At 47.0% G+C, this 17,222-nt stretch overlaps 3 protein-coding genes and 1 non-coding gene across 4 annotated transcripts; all 4 read left to right on the top strand.

Annotated features, from left to right (window-relative positions):
- The first annotated feature begins 1,062 nt into the window (after nt 1-1,062).
- Nucleotides 1,063-4,986, top strand: LOC123085581 (dnaJ protein ERDJ3A). Its single transcript, XM_044507247.1, has 7 exons — nt 1,063-1,336; nt 1,712-1,767; nt 1,870-1,943; nt 2,736-3,259; nt 3,345-3,686; nt 4,023-4,382; nt 4,507-4,986. The coding sequence occupies exons 1-7, from the start codon at nt 1,244-1,246 to the stop codon at nt 4,786-4,788; spliced, it is 1,731 nt and encodes a 576-aa protein (XP_044363182.1). The 5' UTR covers nt 1,063-1,243; the 3' UTR covers nt 4,789-4,986.
- A 6,527-nt stretch (nt 4,987-11,513) lies between these two features.
- Nucleotides 11,514-12,825, top strand: LOC123085583 (uncharacterized). Its single transcript, XM_044507249.1, has 2 exons — nt 11,514-11,681; nt 12,018-12,825. Exons 1-2 carry the CDS (start codon nt 11,562-11,564, stop codon nt 12,675-12,677), a joined length of 780 nt encoding a protein of 259 aa, XP_044363184.1. The 5' UTR covers nt 11,514-11,561; the 3' UTR covers nt 12,678-12,825.
- A 27-nt stretch (nt 12,826-12,852) lies between these two features.
- On the top strand, nt 12,853-12,924 carry TRNAH-GUG (transfer RNA histidin (anticodon GUG)). Its single transcript has one exon. It is a non-coding gene; the product is annotated as a tRNA-His (tRNA).
- Nucleotides 12,895-16,845, top strand: LOC123085582 (transcription factor bHLH140). Its single transcript, XM_044507248.1, has 6 exons — nt 12,895-13,194; nt 13,290-13,435; nt 13,841-14,796; nt 15,297-15,996; nt 16,081-16,251; nt 16,356-16,845. Exons 1-6 carry the CDS (start codon nt 13,137-13,139, stop codon nt 16,689-16,691), a joined length of 2,367 nt encoding a protein of 788 aa, XP_044363183.1. The 5' UTR covers nt 12,895-13,136; the 3' UTR covers nt 16,692-16,845.
- The last annotated feature ends 377 nt before the right edge of the window (nt 16,846-17,222 follow it).

The following is a 17,222-nucleotide window of genomic DNA, read 5'->3' on the forward strand; positions in this document are numbered from 1 at the left end:
TCGCACCGCAGCACGGAGGTGGGGCGAACCCTTGGAGGTGTCGAAGCGCGCCGCCTTGATAGCCTTGGCCCTGTCGATCATCTTGACGTAGTTCGCCGGTTCCTTTCCGGCGAGGCGGGAGCTCCGGCGGCCGGTGTGGTCCGTGTACACCACCCTCTTGCACCTGCCACGGCGCTTGAGGGCGGCGCGCTCGTGGTCATCATCGGCAAGCTCGGAGGGTACGTAGCATCACCGGGGAGGGCAGAAGCATGGGAACGTCGTCGTCCGAGGAAGGGTTGGTGGTGGAGGAGTCCCCCTCCTCCTGAAGTAGGGGAGTCGCCGGCGAAAAGATGGCGCACCAGCGAGGGGGGAAAGGCTCGGAGAGCAGCCTGGACATGCGTAGAGCAAGGTCACGGCAAAAGGCGGCCATGGCCGCGCTCTGTCATGCACCGGGGAGGTCGTCAAGGGGAGGAGGTGCGTCTTGGCGTGGCCCGATGGAGAGGGAGTCGAAGCCACACAGGCTGAGTGTGTCGGTGTCGTCCATGCCGGTGGAGCGAGGCCCCGACGGCGAACGGGGAGGGGAGGCGCCCCCGTTCCCCTCAAAGTGGAAGGAGGAGACGGAGGAACCATCCTCCTCGATGGACCCAAAGCGGATGCGGCGGATGGTCACCTTCGTGGGGAGGTCGTCGTCGAAGTTGCGGACGAGGAAGGCATAGGAGACGTCGTCCTCATGCTCCAGGCGGATGACGAGCCGCACGGCGGAGAAGTCGATCTCGTTGAGGCAGAGGCGGTCGATGCAACAGACATTGTCGACAGAGTGTTAGGCGTTGCGGATCCCCCCTCATGCCAATGCATGAGAGTGTTTAGATAAGTGAAGCAGTGAACGCTCTTATATTAATTTATGGAGGGAGTATATCTTAAAAAAGTGTAAGATGCTCCCCATCCTACGTGGCACTTGGTTCGATCTAACATTGGGGTCGCCACGCAGACGGGATCGAAAGCTGTCACCCCATTGGTCGAATTCGCTGGAGGACGCCTCCGCGCGCCACGTGCACTCGGTCGCGAAACATCGCGAGTTCTCGACCCCCACTTCTCCATAATCGGCGGCACTCCCCGATGGCTACAACTCTCTTTCCTCCCCCGCTTCCCTCCAAATCGAACCAAAATTCAACCCGAGGAATCCCTAAAGAAGCGAGCCTGACCGATAATCCTAGCCCAGAAAGCTCAGCGCCGAGAAGCGAAACCCGAATCGAAGCAGTGCGCGATGGGGATCCCAATCCGATCTCTCCTCGTCGCCTCTCTCGTCCTCAGTTCGATCGCCCTGCATGTCGCGGCCAAAACCTTGGATCCCTACAAGGTGAGTGATTGCGTAAAATTTTCGCGTGATTTGGGGCTGTATGGCTAATGTGATTCCGGGCTGTTGATAAATTCAGTGTGAACTAAACGCACCATGAGCTGTAGCGATGTGTATGAGTGCTTTTCTAGAGCAATTCAGAGGCTAAAACCCGATAGTGTGCCATGTCGAACCTTAATTTGTTAATCAGTTGCCGTTACCAAAGGTAGAGGGACTGAAAGTGATAAAAGTGTGCTTCCATTTGAGAAGTTTTGCACTTAATAGGCGTCCAGATGCTTGTGAACTCTGACATCCCCTCTGAACATCAAGGTGTTAAGAAGGCGTTGTTAACACACTATTGGTATATCTTAACATCATCCCTTGTTTTTCTGGTTGCAGGTTCTTGGGGTTGACAAGAATGCCAGTCAAAGGGATATTAAGAAAGCTTTTCACAAGTATGTTTTCAGTTTTTCGATTTTAGGAAAACATATTGTGATTTTGTTTTAACCGTCATAGCTTAGCATCCAATTTTTATTTCTATTTTCTGTTGTCCACAGGCTTTCACTAAAATATCATCCTGACAAGAATAAAGAGAAGGGTGCACAGCAGAAATTTGAAGAGATAAATAATGGTAAGACGCCCAACTATGTCTGTAACAAAAAGTACTGGTATTAAATATTAATGCCTCGGTTCATTTGGCATTTTGGACATACTGACTGTTTATTTGAAGAGATAGTTCATTGACACCAATCAAGCTTCCACCAAATATACAATTTCGATTCTTCCTTTTCCATATTTTCATGTTGGTTAAAGACCCTGCGTTGATTTTTCTTGGGTTTGAAATGTGTTAGGTCTTACCTGTGGCAGCCTTATTTCAGTTATCTCCAGGCACACTTTGAGTGATGCATGTTTTTTTTTTTTTTTGATAAAGAGAGCTCCCTCTCCTATTTCTATTAAGAGAAACCACATTCTCTTAGTTACAGCTACTAGTAGAGCTAAACAGGAATAGAAAACGATGCCGCATGACCTAAAGGAGCAAGATGAGATACACCTATCAACCCCAAAAGATCATAAGGGGCTATATCGGCAAAACTACCGATAACCCACAAAGCCAACAGACTCCAACTCCATCATCCTGGGAGTCTACAAGCCAGATCTCCAGGAGATGGTGTAGACAGCGATGCATGTTGCCTCTTGAGCTTTTCAGGGTGTACGAAATTTTGTACCTACTCATGTTCTTGTCTGTATTTATTTTACCTTTGTTTCTCTTTGCAATTGATTTATCAGTCCACCAAGGATTCTGTAACTCCTGTTAGTGAGTTGTTTTTCTTTCCGTGGTTAAGAAGATGCGATAATCGAACTATGAGCGCGTCCTTTACTGTAACTCTGATTTTTCTAATGTGCATTGGTGTCACGTTTGCAGCACATGAGATTTTGTCAGATGAAGAGAAGAGGAAAAACTATGATCTCTACGGTGATGAGAAGGGTAACCCAGGTATGGGTGCTGGAAATTTTGGGAGCCATGACTTCACTGGTGGTGGCCCCAGGACTACCTATTTCTCATCGGGTGATGGATGGCAGACAATGGGTGGTCAGGGAAATTCAAAAACATTCTCCTTCTCGTTTGGTGGCAACCCTGGGGCTGGCGGGGGAAATCCGTTTGGCTTTGATCTTGGTGATGTTTTCTCAAACATGTTTTCTGGTGGATCAATGGGTGGTAACCAGCATGGTGGGTTTGCTGGTTCTGGTAAACCCAGTGCCAGAACTTCCAGTCAGCATAAAAACCCTGTCACTATTCAGGAGGTTACGATGCAAACATTCAACAAAGAAATAGCTGACCAAGGAATAACTTGGCTTCTGCTATTCTATACACAACAAGCAAAAGGTCAATTTGTGCTTGAAAGTGTTCTGGAGGATGTGGCTCGTTCATTGGATGGTGCAGTGAGGGTAAGCTGATTAAATTTATGTAATGCTGGTCCTTCACAGTTAACATAGAGCAAGAAAAGTTTATACAGTGATTCTGTTGATGCAGGCTGGCAAGGTAAATTGTGATATTGAAAAGGCCCTTTGCAAGAAAAACGGGGTTTCAGTAGGTAAATCGGCTCGTCTCTTCATTTATTCGTACAGCACTGCAGAGAAAGGGTCTTTGCATGAGTACTCTGGAGATAGTGATGCTAAGAGCCTGAAGACATTCTGTCAAGAACACCTGCCGAGATTCTCCAGACGGGTCGACATTAACCAATTCAATTTCCCTTCCAATGCCTTCCCAAACCTTCCTGAAGTGCTTTTGCTGTCAACAAAGAAGGACACACCAACGATGTGGCGAGCAGTCAGTGGGATGTTCCACAGTCGTTTGACATTCTATGATGCAGAGGTAAGAATTGTACCTTGTCATCACTGCTTTGTTTGAGAAAATTAGGTCAGCACTGGCGCTGGTCATCCGCTTTTCGTGTGTAGGCTTGGTACATACTGTACTGGCATCGTGCGTTATAGATAGTCTTTTTTTTTAAGCAATGGTTATAGGGATTAATTTACTTCTACATTGACGCATCACAGATATTTCTTGCACCTAAAGAGGCTAGTGATAGCTGTGTTGTATCTTTGATCTTACAGTAACATTTTCTAGATTAGCCATGTCAGCTAACAATTACTTAAATATTAAGGACCAGGAGCATTAATATATTATAAACCTTTTGTTTTCCTTGTTAAGGTTAAGGATGTTTCCCTTCCACTGCTCAAACGCCTTGGCGTGAAGAACGTTCCAGCGCTCGTTGGTCGAACAGTTAACGGTGAGGTGCAACTTCTGAAGGATGGTATTTCAGTGAAAGATCTCCGATCTGGCATCAAAGAATTGAAGACCCTGCTAGAAAGTTTTGAGAAGAAGAACAAGAAGCTAGCATCGGAACAAGCTAAGAAACATGCCAAGGCAAGTGAACCGAAGGAAAACAAAATCCCTCTCCTCAGCGCCTCCAATTTCGAGGAAACCTGTGGAGAGAAGGCTCCAGTATGCATCATTGGTGTTTTCAAGTCCAACAAAGCCAAGGAAAAGCTGGAGAGCATCCTGTCTGAGGTTTGTTTCCCCCTTAAAGCCAATTTGTCGACATGTGGAAGCATCAAACTGTTTGTTCTTCCTGCCTAGCCACATTATCTAGCTTCTAAGGCATGTCTTGTCGCCTCGTGTTTTCTGCATCCAGATATCTCAGAAGACTCTGATCAGGGGGCAGAGCTACAGCTCTGGAAACGCAATCACCTACGCCTTGTTGGACGGCAACAAACAATCTGCGTTCCTGTCCTCGTTCGACAAGTCCGGATACAAGTCGTCCGATAAGCTCCTGCTCGCGTACAAGCCTCGACGGGGGAGGTTCGCTGTGTATAAGGGTGAGGTGTCAATGGAAGAAGCTGAAAGGTTTGTGGTTTCCGTCCTGAATGGAGACGTGCAGTTGTCAGCAACCGGACAGAAGCCAGTTCTTAGGTAGAAGAAGGCTAGGGTTGCAACTCGCAAGCATTGTTTTCTCGAAATGGTTGCAAGTAATTTAGTCTTTAGGGGATGTAGTGTGTGTGATCTGGGAGGGCCTGTACATAGTTGAATCAATCAAGAGAGTAAAATGTAAAACTGTCGACTCAGATTTGTGGACTGGGATACGGGAATACATACTGACATGTTACCTTGCATACATGTACATATTTCTCTGGCTTTTCTTGTTGAGGGAAATTTCTCTGTTTTTTTTTTGAAATTCTCTGGCTTTGTTTAGTAGAACATCCTGTGGCCATAAGTACGGACCGCGTGTTCACTACAATACTAGTACTAGAAAGAGGAAAGTATTGTTTTCCCCCCGAAATCCTATCTGATGGATCAATTTCCCCCCAAAGTCTAAAACCGGATCAATCAGCCCCTAAACTCTTCAAAACCGGATCAATTCTCTCCCATGGTGGTTTTGCACCAGATTTAGGTGGTTTTGACTAGTCTCCTTGCTGACTGGACATTGCTGACTTGGCAGATGCAACTTTCCCCAATTTATAATTGCAAGCCGCTCCCTCGCCGCGAAGCACTCTGTCGCCCCCTCGCCGTCCCATCGCCGTCCCCTCGCCGCCCCATCGTCGTCCCCTCGCCGCCCCATCGCCGTCCCCTCGCCGTCCCCTCGCCGCCCCCTCGCCGTCCCCTCGCCGCCCCCTCGCCGCCCCATCGCCGTCCCCTCGTCGTCCCCTCACTCGCCACAGTCCATGGCGTCTGCTAGCTCGTCAAGCAGTCATCGGTCGCCGCGGTCCATGGCCTTCTCAGGGCAGTCGCCGGTGCCATATCGGGAGCCACCGATGGCGTACTCGCCTGAGAAGGTGTGCCACTGCAAAGTCAAGGCTCCGAGGTGGATTTCGTGGAGCATTGCCAACCCCGGTCGTCGATACTACAACTGCAGCCAATCTCTGGTAAGCAAAACTGCAGCCACTGCAAAGTCAAGGATCTGTGCCCGCCGTTTCTGTTTGTTGTTTCGTTGAGCAGCAAGTCTTTGCGTGATTCTTTTGACAAAATTGCACAATTTTTTGAATAGGGATATGACTGTGGGTACTTCAAGTGGCATGATGATCCCCTGGATAAGTTTGTCAGTACGCTACTAGGTGACCTGCGAGATGTTGTGAATCGGCTAAAGACAGAGGTTAGGAAGCTCAAGACCGAGAAATCACAGCTGGAGCATGCTCTCATGGATGCCAAGTGCAGCATTGGTGATGCTGATGTTTATGTGCTGGATTTGAAAGCGCAGCATGCTCAACAAATGGATGTTCTTGCCAAGGAATTTCAGAGAAGCAAAAAGATGTACAAATTTGCCATCTTTTTCTGCATTGTGTCTGCTGTTATCATGGCTTTGAAGATGTGATGTAGTATCTTAGTGAACCACCTATGTAAGCTCGAGTGAACAAATGTACTTGAGTTTAAAATTTCAAAAGTCTGAACTTGTGTCTGAAGTTAACTGAACTTTTGGTTGTCTGAATTTTTCTGAAGCGTTGTCTGAAGTTAACTGAACCCACCGCTTTGACAGCCACCCATTTAAGGCCACGCTCGCCCAGACAACACTAGCCCACCCACTCTCATCCACTCGCCGTTCCCCATTCTCATCCACTCCCTTCGCCTCTCGCCCACCCACTCCCATCGCTTCTCGACGCCGGCGATGGCGCCCAAGAAGAAGACTGCAAGAGATGTTCGCCGTGCTCAAGATCGGTGGGAGGAAACTGTGAGCAGGTTCTGCAAGGGGGATTCAGAGAAAAGGGCCGACGTGGAGGAGATCTGCAACAGATTTCCGAGCTTGCAGATGTGCGTGGACCACGCTAGGGGCCTCATCGTTGTGGCAACTGATGATGAGAAGAAGACAATGTTCCCCGACGGCCGTCCCATTCCAGCTATCTCTGTTTTCCTTTGGGCTATGAATGAGGTGGAGAAGTCACCAGATCCGCGTCAGCGTGCCAGGTGGTACGAGTACCGCTCCCGCCGTCGCCCCCCTCCACCTCTAGTTGAAGGTCTCGTCGGCGTCGTGGTCGCTGTACCAGCTGCAGTGAAGCAGGTTATTGTGCACTCTGACAGCGACGGAGAGTGCAGTGAAGATGTGTTGGAGGACAGCGAGCAGGAGCAGGATGTGGAGGACAGCGAGAAGGAGCAGGTGGTGGTGGATGTGGAGGATGACAGCGAGGGGGAGGTGGCGCCTGCCGACGATGACATGTACGTGGTGGCGCCGGTGATCCCGCAGCTCGGCGACAGGAGCATGCCAATCGAGGCGGAGACTTACATCCACGTCGGCATTCGCCACTCCGACCGCATCAAGAAGATGAAGGACATGCAGAAGTGAAGATAGAGAAGTTAAGTTTCTAGTTCAGTGTCTAGTTCATTATGCACTGAGAAATGCAGTTAAGTTTCTATGTTAAGTTTGTATGTTAGGTACTGGACAAATGCAGTTATGTATGCACTGTCAGAGTTTCTAGTTAAGTACTGAACAAATGCAGTGATCAAATGTACTGAAGATGTTCAAGCATAAATGTTTTCAACTCTGTTGTCCTCTTTGTTTTAATCCAAAAAATTATAGTAGCAGAAATTGTGCCTCAAATTGACAGAAGCAGAAATTTAGGACAAGTGTGGCACAAATTTAGCACAGTATCACAAAATTTGTAATCAAATGGATGGCCCTTTCTTAGCATTTAGTGCCTCCTTGTATGCAGCAAGGTTGAACACACAATGTTGTGGAACTCTAGGTTGAGAGCTTGGTTGTGAGCTCTGTTGAGAGCTTGGCTGTGAGCTTTGTTGAGATGTAGGTTCATTGATCCTTAGGGTTCCTGGTTTTCTTCTAACTTCCAACTTCTTTGGCCTAGGTTGCACAGCCATTGCCTTGCCTTTTATATCAGCAGCCTGCAAACAAGTTTTTTATTAGTATAAGCAAAAAAGCAACCAAGTTTTCATTAGTAGAAACAAAAAGCAACCATTTTTTCATTAGTACTAACAAGTGTCATCTTAACCTGCTTTTCAAGCACAACTTTCTGTGTCTGAAGAGCATCAAAAGCCTCTTTGTCTTGCTTCTTTTGTTTTGCAGCTTCTCTGACCAAATGAGCATTTCCATGATGTTTAGCTCCATCATTGTTCTTACAGCTTGATCTATTATGTCCTTGCCTTCTGCAAGAACTACAAGTGATCTTGCCACCTACTTTGCTCATCTTAGTACCCTTAGGTTTTTCTCCTTCCTCTCTCCTTCTTTCTGTTTTAGGCCTTCCAGGCAAGCTAATGTGACCAGGTGGTTGTGGCTTTGGATTTGTTGAAATAGGCCAACTCTCCTCTCCCTCCAAAGGTTGTAAGCAATGATCATATATCTTGTTGTACACTTCTATGGAGTAGCAAGGAGTAATATAATCATCAATTTTCTGTCCTGTTTTATAGATAGCACTAATGGCATGGCAGCAGGGTAAACCTGACAGCTGCCAATATCTACACGAGCAAGTCCAGAGCTGCAAGTTAACAGTAAATTTGAATTTCTCATGCTCTTGCACTTCAAATCCATCTTTCCCATTCCACAGCACATGGCAGAAACCTGATCTCCTTATGTTTTGCTTCAGTTTTTTGAAAATGTTGGGACATATAGTTCCTTTCCAGTTAACTGACTTCCCTCTATTTTCTTGTACCCTCACCATAATTTTGCACCTGATCCACTCAAGCATTGAGACAATAGCAAGGTACCTAGCTAACAGGATGTATTCACACATGTTGTTATCAACTGAATCACAATTAGACCCCAGCTTCATGTAGGCCCTACTCCAATGTACTGGATCAGTGTTCATCATATCTTTTGCACCCTCAACAGTAAATTGTGCTAGCCTGGCCCTGTTGTAGTTGAAAATCACTTTGTTTGGTGATTTTGCACATCTCCAAAACCTTTTCTGAAGATCATGGTCTGGGTGTTTTTTCTTCCAATTAGCATATATGTGTCTTGCACACATTCTATGCTCAGCTTTAGGAAAAATGTCCTCCATTGCCCCTATAAGTCCCTTTTGTTGATCTGACATAAATACATATCCATCTCCTTGATTGCTTATTTTCAAGTCCTGGTTTATCTTGGCAAGAAACCAGAACCATGACTCATAATTTTCTTTCTCCACAACAGCCCAAGCAATAGGATACATCTGGTTATTTGCATCTCTTCCTATAGCACACAACATCTGTCCATAGCAAGCACCTTTGAAAAAACAACCATCAAGGCCAATAACTTTTCTACAACCTGCCAAGAAACCTTTCTTCAAGGCATCAAAACACATGTAAAACCTTTGAAATACATATGACCCATCCTTTTCATTATGGTCCAACTTCACTGCAACTGTGCAACTGTCACATCAGCAAATAAGTCCTCAAGTACAGTTTTCCTCAAATCTTCTAACTTCCAATTTGGATTTGCTCTTATAAGCCTGCCATATTTTGTAGCAATAACAGTTGATGTGACCAGTTTGTTATCTCTTCTTGGAATGCAATGGTGCTCATCTACAAAGGTAGACACCTGTAGCCACTTATTTCTAGTAGTTTTAGAAGCATAGATCATCCAGTTGCAGTCAGGCCAAGTACACTTTGCACCTACTTTATGATTTTCATCCTTTGTGAAAGCAAATTGCACATGTTTCTTAATGCCATATTTTATTAGAGCTTTCTTCATCTGATGTCTTCCTCTAAAAACCATTCCTATCTCAAATGTAGGAATTTCTGATTTGCTGTCATATTTTCTCCATTCACTTTTCCTTCTCACTAGCTGTGTGGCCCCCTCACCATCACTTTCCTCATCAAAAGAGCAGTCATCATCTGATGACACAACATCATCTTCTATGCCATCCAGCTTCTCATCACCAGACAATCCTTCAATCACATTATTATCTTTGATGACAGGCCCCACAGCATCCTCTAATTTCTTTGCTCTCTTCTGCCTCCTAATTTCCCTTGCTATTTTCCTTAATTTCTCTGCCTCTGATTCTTTAGCAGAACTGTGCTCTGACAAAGGCTGGTAGTCAATGTCACTTTCATCATCACCTTCTTCTCCTTCTTTTACATTTTCATGTAATACTTCATTAGCACTTGTTCCATTTTCAACATGATCTGTAGATGTATACTCAAATTCAGAAGTAGCTGCTGGGTTCTGTCCTTGAGTAAATTGTGGCATTGTTCCTCTCTGTGGTGTACCTGCTACTGCTTTGGTCTTTGCAGATTTTGCTTTATTTCCTACTGGAGCTGAAGAAGATGCACCTGGACATGAATAAGATGCACCTTGGGCTGCACCTGGAGTTGGAGGAGGAGCACATGCACCTTGAGCTGCACCTGAAGATGTAGTTGCTGAAACTGGAGCTGCAAGAGGTACTTTTCTTCTTTTAACTGCAACTCTACTTGCTCTACTTTTCTTAATCTTCACTGGACTCTCAAATGTAGTAAGAAAGTCATTAGCCTCACTTATTATCCTCAAATTTTCTTCCTCAGCAGCTGTCCTTTTCACACCTACAACAACTTCTGGCTCTGCTCTGTGTTCTGCTGAAGCTGCTACATTTGATAAAAACATCTCATCGACCATGTTTGTCTCCACAGCATCCACATTTACCAATGCAAATCTGCTACCTTTATGCTTGGAATATGTTTCTGAAACTACCACAGGCACATCATCTACCACAGGCACATCATCTACTCTGTTTTGCAACTGCTTTACTGCTTCTTCACACAACTGCACTTCCTCCACATAGATCTCTGCACATGACCCAATAGGTGTTGCATTCCCAATCTTCTCCACACTTGAATCATCAAAAAAAAATTGCAAACCCTCACTCAGTTTTTTCCCTGGAACAAGCCAGTGCATCTTATAACTATAATCCCCCCTACAATGTCCTCTTTCTACATGATACATGTCCTCAGCATAAGACAACAAAAGCTCAAACTTTAGGCTTTTCCTATTGAACGGAAAAGTAATCATCAGACCTCCGTTGTATACAAGCAATCCATCCACTGTCTCAAATTTGCCAAAATAATGTAGTGACACATAACTTATTTCTTCTTCATCTGCTGCCTCATCGACAAGACCTGCCCAAAAAAACAATCTTTACCTCATTACATAGCTCAGGACCTACCCATAAAAACAATCTTCCTATGATCTACCCTACACCTCCACCATCTGCCTGCCATGGCAGCAAAATTGGGTGCAGTAGATGACTTCTAAGCGCAGCTCTGATTTCTCCTAAACTAAGATCATGCAGTAGATGACTTCGACGGGAAAGAAAGGGGGGCGGTTGACTCACCATCGGGCGGCGTGGAGGCCGGCTGCAGGGCGGACGCCATGGCGGCGTCGGCGGACGCCGCCGGCGTGCTTGACGCCGTCGCGGCAAGGTTGGGCGTGCTTGACACCGTTGCGGCACAGGGAGGTTGGACCGAAATCACCTGAATTGGGGGCTGATTGGTCGACCGGCTCCCCCAATCGATGAAAACACCTGAAATCTGCCAAGTCAGCAATGTCCAGTCAGCAAGGAGACTAGTCAAAACCACCTAAATCTGGTGCAAAACCACCATGAGGGAGAATTGATCCGGTTTTGAAGAGTTTAGGGGCTGATTGATCCGGTTTTAGACTTTGGGGGAAAATCGGTCCATCAGACATGATTTGAGGGGGAAAACGATACTTTCCTCTACTAGAAAACAGCGTACCGTTAGCACCAACAAATCGGCCCGGTCCAACAAGCTGTCTGATGTAAGCAGTCGTCCCCCTACGGGATGGCCTCACAAATTCTATCTCTTCTGGCCTATAGCACAAAATGCAGTGGCCGAGCGGGTGAGAAGAAGATGGCTGCCACCAGCCTCAGTTCCTCTCCCTCCAAGGTTGCCACTGCCAAAGTAAGCTCTCCCACCCCTCTTCATCTTCTTCCTTCCCCTCCTCGAGTTGCTAGGAATCGTGTCGTCGTTTGAATTATAACGGAAGATATGCCGGCCATGCCTTTTGTTGTAACGAGTTTAGTGCACGAGGAGATTGAAATTCTGCTGCTCAGTTCAGTTCATATCTTGAATGCTAACGCTATCATCCAATTTAGGCATGAGTTATCTTGACAAGTTCCCAGCTAGTTGTTGGACTATCTAGTTATCTAGAATCACAGCAAAATTTGTTGGCGAAATGAGATAATTTGCTAACTGAATCTTCGGTTCTTGGCGCAACCGGATGTGTATGCACAACAGCTAGGAGGCATCTCCAGATCTTCCCCGTCCTACACCCAGCTCGCCTTCTGCTCCAGGCATGCTTTCCACAAGATAGGAACCGCTGCAGCTCCGCAGAGGCCTCAGAATGAGCTCAAGCACGCAAGACCCTGCGCGACCACGGACAACGATCGGGCGGCGCCGGCGGAGGCACAGGAGGAAAATGCGACCATCAGCGCCGGCGTGAACCCGGTGGCGTCCGGCAACGGCCAGCAGCCGCAGCCGGGCGAGCCGCCGAAGCGGGTGCCGCTGACGGCGCGGGAGCGGCTGCGCGCGGCGCGCGTGCTGGGCAAGTACGCGGAGTCGGGGGCCGGGGCGTCGCCGGCGGACAAGAAGGGCTCGTCGTCGTCGTCGTCCAAGCCGGAGTTCGGGAGCCGGGTGCTGGACGCGCTGCGGGAGACGGACGGCGGCAAGAAGGGCGGGCGGAAGCGGTCGGGGCTGCCGGAGGCGCCGAGCAACCTGCTGGACGACACCAAGCGCGGCATGCCCAAGGACGGGTGGACGTTCGACTGGCTGGCGGCGCTGCCCGTGGGCACGGACGTGCTCATCGTCGCAGCGTCCTTCGGGATCATCACCACCGTCATGTTCGGGACCACGTACCTCGTCTGGAAGCTCGGCGCCATACATTTCAACGAGTACTAGCTTTCTCTACGTGGTTCTGTAACAATAATGCCGTCTATGGTATGATGATGAGGCAGATTTTGAGCACAGGAAAATACACCGTGATTGTACGAATTAAAACCAACGATTTTATTGGAGTATTATAGAAAAGTTCCATAGTGTTAAGTAACTCGTCTGTGTCATGTTGAACACCAAAGTGGCTGTAGTTTAGTGGTGAGAATTCCACGTTGTGGCCGTGGAGACCTGGGCTCGAATCCCAGCAGCCACATCTCACTGTTTTTGTTTTTCTATTTTTTTTTTCACATAACGATTAACGGCTCTGATTAGCTCTTATGGAGGCACTGACAGCCAGACCCCACACCGTTTGCACGTCGCCCCCCTTCCATCCCCTCTGCCCTCACGCCCTCACCCCACTTCCGCCATAGCCGATTAGCCGCCGGCGAGAGGCCCAGGTTCCTCTCCTCTGGAGTGTCTGCGCGAATGGATCCCGGCGAAGGCGGTTCCCCTGCCGCTCCATCGACTTCCGGAGCAGCCCCAGGTGATTATTGACCTATTTTCCTCGTCTAATCGGTCGAACCAGTGCCACCCATCGACGCTAAAACCCTAGCGCGCCGCTGTCTCTAACCATTGCAGGCGCGGCCGCGGAGATTAAGGAGGACGCTGGAAAGCAGGTGGTGGTGATTCTCATCGGCCCTCCGGGCAGCGGCAAGTCCACGTTCGCCGAGGCCGTCATGGCCGGTGCGGCCGCCGCCGGCCGCCCATGGGCCCGCGTCTGCCAGGTGCGCCCCACGCGCTCCATTCTCTCTACGTGCTAATTTGCTGTGCTGCTGCCATTGCTTTCCGTCTCCGCCCTGAATTTGATGTCTCGAGACAAGCATTCTGTAACGCCTAATGCGGGCTCATCTGATTCGGCTTTAAAAATGCTTATATTTTGAATAATTTGTTACTGGATCACATGTGTGAAAACTGTAGTTTCAGTCTCATGGTATTAATAATTTTACTTGCCTTGCAAAAATGGCACCGGATAACGTCTCAAAGTTAAAACACCGAAATCTTATTCCATGAATAAGTTGGGGTGATTCGGGCAGTGCAATTTTTACTTGGCTTGAATGTTAATAACCATGTCGTCAACCAAACTCAAGCAATTGTGACAGGATTCTGTGTGGGTCTTTATTGTGTTCTAGGATACAATTGGAAAGGGCAAAGCTGGAACCAAAATACAGTGTTTGAAGGCCGCAGCGGACGCTTTGAAGGAGGGAAAGAGCGTTCTCATTGACCGATGCAACTTGGAACGAGAGCAGCGCTCTGATTTTGTGAAGCTTGGCTGCATCGTACAAGCGGATGTGCATGCTGTTTTCTTGGATCTTCCTGCGAAGGTTTGCATCTCACGCTCGGTTAGCCGGACTAGCCACGAAGGAAATGTGCAGGGCGGAATGGCTGCCATGGTTGTGAACCGCATGCTAAAGAACAAACAGGCACCCTTGCTGACTGAAGGTTTCAGTCGGATCACGTTCTGTACGGATGACGATGACATTAAGAAGGCAGTTGACATGTATAGTGCTTTAGGGCCTTCACATAGTCTTGCTTCAGGAGTATTTGGTCAGAAGAGCAAAGGGCCTGTACAAACTGGTATAATGAAATTTCTCAAGAAGGCAGATACTTCTAGCATCAACAAGTCCAGTGGAACTATGGTTACATCAAGTGAAAGAAAGACAGGGCAACAAAATACAACGTTGAAACAGGAGAACCTTGAAGCTGGTGGCGCCTGTTCAATGCAAGTAGAAAAGAAGTTGGATAACCTGAAGGAAAAAGAAGAACGAAGTAAGGAAAAGGTTTCTTCTGACACCAGTTTGTGCACTCTGGCATTTCCATCGATTTCTACTGCTGACTTCCAGTTTGATCTTGAGAAAGCATCTGAGGTTATAGTAGATGCAGCTACTGATTTCGTGCAGAAGCATGATAATGTAAGACTAGTTCTTGTTGACTTGAGCCAAAAATCAAGAATATTGTCATTAGTCAAGGACAAGGCTGCTAAGAAGAGCTTTGACTCCAGCAGATTTTTCACATTTGTGGGAGACATCACTCAGTTGCACTCCAAAGGAGGTCTTCAATGCAACGTCATTGCTAATGCTGCCAACTGGTAATTATTTTTGTCACTTAAATTCCTATGATGTGCAGGTTCTATCAAATGCAGATATACCTTCAGGTTATTTTTTATAGAGTGAAGTGCACGGGTAGGTCCTTGAACTGTTTCAAGGGTGTCACGTAGGTCCTCAAAGTATGAAAATCGCCATCCAGGTCCTCAAAGTATAGTAAGTGTGTCATGCTAGGCAAAATATAGGTCCTCGGACTACTTTAGTGTTGAACTGATTTTGGACCTGGATGACACACTTATTACACTTTAAGGACCTAGACGATGATTTTCATAGTTTGAGGACCTACGTGACACCTGTGAAGTAGTTCAGGGACCTAGAATGCACTTCACTCTGATTTATAAGTATATGTTGGACCTAGAATGCACTTCAGTCTGATCCTTGTTGGGAGTCAAACTGGACCTTTTGTTTTTGTCTATCGCAAGCAAAAATAGTTAGGACCCTCTATCATGGCCCTCGAGATAATATCTGTAATTGTTTCATGCAGGAGGTTAAAACCTGGAGGTGGAGGGGTTAATGCAGCTATATTTAATGCTGCTGGAGAAGCTTTACAGCATGCAACCAAGGAATGTGCTGACACGTTGAGACCTGGTAACTCTATTGCTGTTCCACTTCCATCAACTTCCCCTCTGCATCAACAGGAAGGGGTGACCCATGTCATACATGTGCTCGGACCAAATATGAACCCAATGCGTCCAGATTGTCTGAAGAGTGACTATACCAAAGGGTGTAAGGTTCTTCGTGAGGCATATAATTCACTTTTTGAGAACTTTGCATCCATTGCCCGGAGCTACCCAGGGAAGCAGAATGATGAAACTTCATCAAGGAAGTCAGCATCTGGAGTGATTTCACCTAATGATTCAAAAACGAAGCGAGAGGGCAGCGATGATTCTCGAAGGACCAAAAAGTGTAAGTTGCTTCCATCTATTTTGACTTCAAGTCAACACCATGAGCGCAAAGGGACCAACACACTAAGTTATCATGATAACTCCATGGGTTCATCTGATGCTCCGAACCAAGCAAGAGAGGAAGACAACAAGAAGAATGGTGCCGTCACCAACAAGACTTGGGGATCCTGGGCACAGTCCCTTTATGAGGTTGCCATGCACCCAGAAAAATATAAGAACGCGGATTCTATCCTTGAGATATCTGATGAATTTGTTGTTCTGAAGGACCTCTATCCCAAGGTATTCTGAACTTAAATATATTGCCTCCCCCCTTCATTCCTAGTGCTCTTCTTGACATCTCAGCTAAGCTGTTTATATATGCAGGCCAAAAGGCATGTGTTGGTGATATCTAGGACAGATGGTCTTGATTCTCTAGCAGATGTCAAGAAAGTGCACTTACCACTGCTTAGGAGTTTGCATTCAGCTGGGCTGAAGTGGGCACATAAGTTCCTAGAGGAAGACGCATCTCTGACGTTCAGGCTTGGATATCATTCGGTACTGCTATAACCCAGTGTTTAACTGTTTATTCTCAACTGGTCTCTAAACTTTGTGATGGATGGCATGAGCAAGAGCGATCTTATCTGTCTTGGTTTCTGCAGGTTCCGTCCATGCGGCAGTTGCACCTCCATGTCATAAGCCAGGATTTCAACTCACCCAGCTTGAAAAACAAGAAGCACTGGAACTCCTTCACCAGTGCATTTTTCCTTGATTCTGTCGATGTCATGGACGAGGTTGACCAGCATGGATCCGTGACTATCAGCCCTGACGAGAAGCTTCTCGCAATGGAGCTAAGGTGCCACAGATGCAGGAGCGCCCACCCGAATATTCCGAAGCTCAAAACCCACATCGCGGCCTGCAAGTCCCCCTTCCCCTCCCATTTTCTGAAGAAAGACAAGCTGTTGTCAGCTTCCACGGTGCGTACGGGCTGCAGTTAGAGCGTAGAAGTTAGCAGCACTATCCTTGTAAGCACATTTTACATTTCGTGCTTTTAGAAGGATGGGCCACGTCGAGGTTTATTTTGTATGGCAATGTTACTTGCGCAAACTTATTCCACAGTCAGCTGAGCTTTTTGTAAATGTTCATGTCCTATTTCGCACTCGATATGGTTTGCTATATAGCCATGTCTTCAGACCTTTGGGTTGACCAAACTCACTACCATTGTTAGGGATAGCCAGCAAGGGAAAGAAATATGGAATGGCATAGTGGCGCGTCGGAGCCGTTTACACAAATAGATTCGATTTGTGTACCAGGAAGCGTGTATATAAATGTTGTGCTAATTCAAAAGAAAACAAGGTGAAATCTGCAAGCCACGAAGAACGTAGGAAGATATGTTCATGTAGGTTCAATTCAAAAGAACCAGACAGTTCAGTCAGGACCAGTACGGTACGGAAGTGGTTTATAGTTCCATAATGAGTTAAAAGCATCCCAGGGACCCAATTTGCATGGAATGTGATGATTTAGTTTTA

Source organism: Triticum aestivum, chromosome 4A (genome assembly GCF_018294505.1).
Source record: "Triticum aestivum cultivar Chinese Spring chromosome 4A, IWGSC CS RefSeq v2.1, whole genome shotgun sequence".
Classification (NCBI taxonomy): domain Eukaryota; kingdom Viridiplantae; phylum Streptophyta; class Magnoliopsida; order Poales; family Poaceae; genus Triticum; species Triticum aestivum.

What these genes read in the sequence shown, in the direction of transcription:
- LOC123085581 (XM_044507247.1), top strand. Translation starts at nt 1,244, where the DNA reads ATGGGGATCCCAATCCGATCTCTCCTCGTCGCCTCTCTCGTCCTCAGT. An exon ending in ATTAAGAAAGCTTTTCACAA is followed by an intron (nt 1,768 to 1,869) that starts GTATGTTTTCAG and finishes TGTTGTCCACAG; the next exon opens with GCTTTCACTAAAATATCATC. An exon ending in CATTGGATGGTGCAGTGAGG is followed by an intron (nt 3,260 to 3,344) that starts GTAAGCTGATTA and finishes CTGTTGATGCAG; the next exon opens with GCTGGCAAGGTAAATTGTGA.
- LOC123085583 (XM_044507249.1), top strand. Translation starts at nt 11,562, where the DNA reads ATGGCCTCACAAATTCTATCTCTTCTGGCCTATAGCACAAAATGCAGT. An exon ending in CCAAGGTTGCCACTGCCAAA is followed by an intron (nt 11,682 to 12,017) that starts GTAAGCTCTCCC and finishes TATGCACAACAG; the next exon opens with CTAGGAGGCATCTCCAGATC.
- LOC123085582 (XM_044507248.1), top strand. Translation starts at nt 13,137, where the DNA reads ATGGATCCCGGCGAAGGCGGTTCCCCTGCCGCTCCATCGACTTCCGGA. An exon ending in CATGGGCCCGCGTCTGCCAG is followed by an intron (nt 13,436 to 13,840) that starts GTGCGCCCCACG and finishes ATTGTGTTCTAG; the next exon opens with GATACAATTGGAAAGGGCAA. An exon ending in TCAGGCTTGGATATCATTCG is followed by an intron (nt 16,252 to 16,355) that starts GTACTGCTATAA and finishes TGGTTTCTGCAG; the next exon opens with GTTCCGTCCATGCGGCAGTT.